This window comes from Heterodontus francisci, chromosome 15 (assembly GCF_036365525.1).
Source record: "Heterodontus francisci isolate sHetFra1 chromosome 15, sHetFra1.hap1, whole genome shotgun sequence".
NCBI classification, from domain to species: Eukaryota; Metazoa; Chordata; class Chondrichthyes; order Heterodontiformes; family Heterodontidae; genus Heterodontus; species Heterodontus francisci.
In genome coordinates this window covers 44133453-44140378 of record NC_090385.1, presented here as the reverse complement: position 1 = coordinate 44140378, position 6926 = coordinate 44133453, and the positions used below count along the sequence as shown (strand labels likewise).

At 45.8% G+C, this 6926-nt stretch overlaps 1 protein-coding gene across 1 annotated transcript; it reads right to left on the bottom strand.

The window, feature by feature from the left end:
* Positions 1–602: 602 nt before the first annotated feature.
* Positions 603–1631, bottom strand: LOC137377411 (putative nuclease HARBI1). The gene has a single exon (XM_068046990.1). It carries the CDS (start codon positions 1629–1631, stop codon positions 603–605), a length of 1029 nt encoding a protein of 342 aa, XP_067903091.1.
* Between the last annotated feature and the right edge of the window lie 5295 nt (positions 1632–6926).

Genomic DNA, 6926 nt, shown 5'->3' with positions numbered 1-6926 from the left:
CCTGGAGTCTTCTCCAGCTCCTCGTCCTTCCCGTCACGATGCTCTGAGTGTGGTCACCGGCTCCTCATCCCCTCTGCTGGTGAGCCCAGCTCCAGCAGCCACGCCGACTGTGGAGTCTTCTGCACTTCTGCAGGAACCCCTCAGCCAACCAGTGCTTTCCAGTCCTCAGGCAGCCAGAGGACACCCATCAAAGTCATCCCAGGCCAAGGGGCAGCCTGACCAGCAGCCTGCCTCCACCTCAGCTGCCAGCACAGGTGTCATATCACATAGAAGCACAAAAAAAGAGCACTTGGGGCATCACGGATATATTAATTGTGACCTTTGTATTGTTTTCTGTAATTGGTGTCACAAATAGAGTTCACATTCATTGTTGTAAAATGCTCAATTTTTTCATGCCTGCATTATGAGCATTATGAGCTGCTGCCTTCTCGCTTGCTCTCTCAGTGGGATGCCAGTGTGGGCACAGGCTGGGTTTGGCAAGAGTATCAGATATGTCAGAGCGCGTGGTGAAGCTAGGTGCTAGACACTGGAGTGCAATAGGAAGGAGGCAACAGGCAGAATACAATGAGGTGAGTCTTTATTGAGTTCGCTTTAAGATGTCATCATGGTGGTAGGAAGTGGGTATGTATGAGATTGTGTTGTGCCTCCACTGCACGTCTCTCAATGGCCCCTGTCTCCGGTGCAAGGGAATTAATATCCAGTGGTGTCTGCTCAGTAGCCTCCTCCACATCCTGCTCATTAGATGAATACTGGCGGTCAATCATGTCCTTTTCATGCAAGGCCTCCCCCCTCTGCAGGGCTAGATTGTGCAGACCATGATACGCAAGACCCTCACTGGGGCATACTGCAGGGCTCCACCGGATTGATTCTGGCACCGGAATCTGATCTTCAGTGGCCCAATGGCCTGCTCGATGGTCGCTCGAGTGGAGCCTTGGAAAGTGATGTAACTCTCCTCTGGCGTGAGTAGCCTTGTCTTCAAAGGATAGCCTTTGTCCCTGAGAATCCATCCCTAATGGCAAGCAGGGGGCTGAAAAGCTGTGACACCTGGGACTGTTGAAGTATGTAGCATCATGGCTGCTTCCCAAGAAGCAAGCACACACCTGCAGGATGTGCTTCTGGTGGTCGTAGACCAGTAGTAAGTTGATGGAATGGAAGCTCTTCATATTGATGAAGGCCGCTGCCTGCTCCGTTGAAGCTTTGATGGCCTCATCTGTGCAGTCAATGACACCTTGCACCTGGGGGAATCCAGCGATGGCAACAAAGCCAATGGCCTGTTCAGCCTGACTGTCAGGGTCAGTCTCGTACTGCACATAATTGCCAGCCCTCTTGAATAGGGCATTGGTCATCTCCTTGATGCAGTGGTGGTCTGCTGCCTGGGCGATCCCACACATGGTAAATCCCTGGAAACTTCCAAATGCATAACAATTGAGTGCTATGGTGATCTTCAGGGCCACTGGCATTGGGTTTCCACTGAAGTCAATGGGTCGCAGCGTGTCCTGCAGCATGGCACATAAGTTGGTGATGGCTTCCCTGGAGAACTGCAATCTTTGCTGACACTGACACTCGTACATTTGGAGGTAGCCGAGTTGGGTCTGGTACACTCTCAGGCACAGGTAAGGCCTTTCTTGCATGGCCGGCGGCTGACACACTCATCTTGGAGCTTCACAGGTGGGCACAGCTACATCCTGGCCCTCCCTCTGTCTGAACTGGTGTTGTGTGGCACGGAGGTCCACAAAGATGGGGTGTATGAGATTCAAGCTAGCTGATCAGTACCTGTCTAGAGCACTGTCCTTGCAGAGCCAAAGTTGCCTTGGGACCTTCCTGTTGCTACTCCCCTCAGTGCCCAGCCTTGCAGAGAGCCCGGCACCCAATACTGTGCTCACCCAACCCTTGCACCTAATATTGTACCCACACAACCCTTGGACTCGAGAATGAGCTCACCCATACAGAGGGTCCAGCACAGTAGGCCAACAATGGCCTTCACTTCCCCCTCTTTCATTATCCACTGCTCCCCATGGCTGTCTTTCTGCAGCTTCACTAGGGCCTTGCCTCAGTGCTGTCACCTTTAAACAGCCGGGGATCAGAAGGCACGTGATTCCCGTGTGCCGTTGACTAAATTTAAACTGCCCCCTTAAAATTGTAATCACTTCAATGCAAATGTATTATAATTAACTGTTCACCAATTTAAATTAAAGTCCCACCATGTCGGGGCGGTAATGCCACCTTGGAGCTTTCCCACCGCTGACCAAAATCTGGAACCAACGTCATGATGTTGGGTTTCCAGGTGAGCTCATCCGTCATGAATTTTCGTCTCCTCACACCTCTGCTCTCACTCCTGCCGGCTGGACAAAATCCAGCCCCCCCAGTGCAGAGCTTTGCATACCTGGAACACATATCGAAAATGATAATGTAAAGATCAGGGAACTCTGCCGTCTATTTACTAACTGTCCATTGATTTTAAATGAAAGTTGAAAGAGAAATACAAGTTTTGACAGCACATGATTTAGTTTACAGTTCACACACCAAGAAAGTTTGGATTTTTGACTGCTAATTTGGTGAATTTTGGGATCTAGAATGGACAGTGGAATTGCAATTTTTCATCTAGAAAAGGATTTTTACTCAATCATATTAAAATGTGCTGTTTGCCATTTTGGGAATTAATTAATTTTCCCTCTATTTTAAAACTTTTTTCTCCCTTTGGGAGCAGATAATTTTAGTGGGGGAAAGAAATAGTTTTAATTCATTTTTATTAAAAGAAATTCCTTTTGGCAAGACAAATCTTATGTACCATAGGATCCTTGCAGCTGGGGTAATAGTTAACAAATGTAGAGTTGCATTCCTCTGCACTCTATGATGCATTCCTAGGGAAGGGGAAATGGCCATGCTGCACTTGAAAATTTTGAATCTCATGTGAGAAGTTGTGTATAATTTTAAACACTCCTGTACTTCACAATTGACAAATTTAAAATCTAAAGGAAAAGAAGGAAAGCATTGTGATCTTTGAATCTCTGAATGGCCAGAGTTGATTGAATGGTGAGTTCAAGGAAGGGGGCTTCTAGAGCGGGAGGAGGTGATAGAGATAGGGAGGAGCAAGGCCATAAAGAGATTTGAATACGAGGATGAAAATTTTAAATTGGAAGTGTTGGGGGTCTAGGAGACAACGTAAGTCAGCAAGGACAGGAGTGATGAGCGAATGGGACTTGGTTCAGGATACGGGCAGAGTACTGAAGGTTACAGAGCTTGGAGGATGGGGGGGTAGACAGCAAAGCACTTGGAATAGTGGATTCTGGAGGTGACCAATGAATGGATGGGAGTATCAACATCAGATTGGCTGAGGCAGGACTGAGGTTAAGGAAGTGAAAATAAGCAGTCTTTAAAATGCAGAGTTTATGGGGCTCGGAAGCTCACCTTAGGGTCCAATAAGATATCAAAGTTGCAGAATTGTCTGGTTCAACCTAGGACATTGGCCAAAGGAAAGGGTACAAAGTTTGTCCTGGGAGGCCAAAGACACTAGCTACTCTTCAAAATGTTTCACTGATAATGGTTTGAGTAGGGATCGTCAGGAGCAAAATACTTGAGAGGGGGAGAAATGAAAGGCTGTATTACTGGGCAACAGGAGGGAGAGCAGACAGAAGAGAAGGGTTCCAAGAAGGGCCAAGAGAAAAGAAAGATAAGTGGAAATGATAGACTAAGGTCCAGAGCAACAGTCAAACTGTGCACATGAGTGGACACAGGGATTGAACACAAACACAGAGATGTTCTCGCCCACTCACAATCAGACATTCACATTTTCATATACACTTAAACAAGCACACACACAAAGACCCACTTATATGGACACACACTCAGACAGACTCGTACGTCCACACACAGATTTAGCACCATTTGAAAATAACGCAATTTTCAAACTTCAGATGGTGAAGCATGCAGTGAGCTATATCTGTTATGTCCCCTCCTGATCAAGAGCAATGGGCAATGGACTTTCAGGTGACTGGAATTGCCTAGCTCTTATGCAGTTTAAAGTCACTCTGCTTGTCTCCTCATGGATGTTAGCCTAGAAATTGGACATATAACATCAGTTTCTCAGGCACTATGCCAGCCTCCTAAGCCCCCAAAATCACAGGTAGTAAGGGTGCACACACTTGCTACCCACTCCACCAGGGGAAAGAGAACTCCTCCCTAAACCGTGTTTAACCACCCTCCTGATTGCTGTTGCTCGTGACCTCAGTCAACAATCTCTCTCCGAAGGCCATGCTTGCCCCGACCCCTAAGACCATCACTTACCTGTGGGCCACTGCAGCATTAGCAGCAGCCCAGTCTTCCTTCACTCACCTTCTTGGCTCCCCCTGCAGCACCATTCCTAATTGAATGAGGTCCAAGGCTCAGTGTCTGGTGTGCCATTCAAGCACAGGATAACTAGTATGGTACTTAAATTGATGCACAATACTGGAAGCTTTTGAATTTCTAGGCCACTGACTCCTCTTAACACTACATACCAACCAGAAATAAACAGTTACAATACTAGGCACTTCCCATAAATCCCCACAACGTGACCTCCTCTAAGATTTCAAGCAGGTTTTAACAATAGGTTTTCCACTTCTCCTGTGTCAGCCCACTTAGGGACCTCTGATGGGAATCAAGTTCCCTGAAGATGACACATCATCATTATAGTGTCCTTCCTGTGACCCTCAGCACCTTCAGCCTCAGATTGCTGAAGTACTTGGTCTTTCAGCTCCTGTTCCACACACAGCTGGGCCTGCAGTGGCAAAGGAAATAGCTGTGCACAGCTTCCTGAAATAATAAATATCAGATCAGGGAAAGATATTCTTCCATTTGTTGGTCCTTGAGGGATGGATTTTAAAAGGGCAGTATCAAAAGTTGAATCTCTGCAAGTCTTCTCTTTCACAAATGTCAACTGTATCACAGATGTCAACATATGTAGATTGAATTCTGCTTCAGTCCTGAGAAGATCAGCCTATTTTCAACAGATAGCAATCAAATACAGTATGAAGCCTAATAAGTGACATCAAGAGCATGATATTTTTTCCTTCCATTACCCTCAACTGCTTGTCAGAAGGCACTGATTTGCACTGGGATATGGTGTGAAAGGCATCAAGTTCATAGGTCTTCAATTTGTTTCTTAGTGTCAGCTGTGGCTCAGTGGGTATCACTCTCCCCTCTAACATATGATGGTTGTGATTTCCCACTCCAGAACTTGAGTGCAAAAATCATGGCTGATACTCCACTGCAGTACTGAGAGAGTGCTGCATCGCTGGAGGTGCTGTCTTTTAAATGGGATGTTAAACTGAGGCCCTACCTGCCCTCTCAGGTGAATGGAAAAGATCCCATGACACTATTTCAAAGAAGAACAGGGGAGTTTCACTAGTGTCCTGGCCAATAGTTATCCCCCAATAAACATTACAAAAACAGATTACCTGGATATTATCACATTGCTCTTTGTTGCATCTTTGTACGAAATGGGACCTTGAAGAAATGATATTTCTCAGAATGATATAAAATTCTTATAGAATTAATAGACATAGTATTGTGATTGCTTCTCTTTCTGTTGTCATGCAGTCCCCCACCTGCCAAGAATGTGGCATATTAATTTTGTCATATGAACATTGATTTTAAACTGTTGCTGGAGTGAAGAAAGGACTTGTTAAACAAAATCACCAGACACTTGGCTGGAAAAACATTTGCATACTAACAGACAGTGCTTGGAGAGACAAAGGACTATTCCCTGGTCCACTTAACCCAAAATGGATTGTGATCACCAGACCTTGAAGGTGAGGATGCTCACATTCCAGGCTGTCTGCTAAGATGGCAGAATCCACAAACAGAAGTAGTCAAACCAACCTGCTGGGCAACCTGAGTTTTTTTTAAATTGTGCCACAAAGAAAGGGAGAAGGCTGTTTGAACTGGAACCTGAAGCAAGGAAGCCTCACTCTCTCTCTCGCTTTCTCCCAAGCCACCAGACCCACAGAAGACACGTAAATCTCAAGAGAGAAAAGACTCCAACCTCGAAACAAGTTGAAGTGTGCACTGGGCCCAAATGAATTGCAAATCTGACTGGCAACAAAAGATTTCACAGCAAACTCAAAGGACAGTAAAATAGAAACTCATCTATTGCCTCAAACTTTTTCCCTTTATTCTTTTCTATTTTTCTGTCTCTATCTGCGTGCATGTTTATCGCATATGCATGCTAGCATGGTCGCACCGCACATTCGTAGTCGGTAACTGGATTAGAGTTTAAGATTAATAAACTGCTACCTTTCTTGTTTAAAATCTAAGAAAACTTGTCTGAATTGATTTCTTTGCCTTACAATTGGAGCAGTGGACAACGATTCACTGAGGGGAAGCTAAAAACAGTGTTTTTAAAATGAAACCCTGTTACAGTTAAACCAGGCAAAGGCTGAGATGGAACCCCTAGAATCCTTCTCACCTGGTCGTAACAGAAATTTGGGTGCTACCATCCTGGATTTGACCCACAGACAAACGAGAAATTGGAAGTGGGAAGACAAATTCTTCCCAATCAAAAAACAGAAAAGATTTCAATACAGGTTTTATTGTGGTTGTGTGCTAGAATACTAACATGTCTGTGACTGAAGCTAGTAAGTAGCTCCCCAAGCCAGTGTCAAGTAAGTGGGATAAGTTAAAAGCATTGTTTATGAGGCCTGGACAACGTATTCCAGCCAAGAGCGACGTCTCAATTCATTCCATCTTCGCTGCCTCCGGAGAATACTTGGCATCAGGTGGCAGGACCGTATCTCCAACACAGAAGTCCTCGAGGCGGCCAACATCCCCAGCTTGTACACGCTACTGAGTCAGCGGCGCTTGTGATGGCTTGGCCATGTGAGCCGCATGGAAGATGGCAGGATCCCCAAAGACACATTGTACAGCGAGCTCGCCACTGGTATCAGACC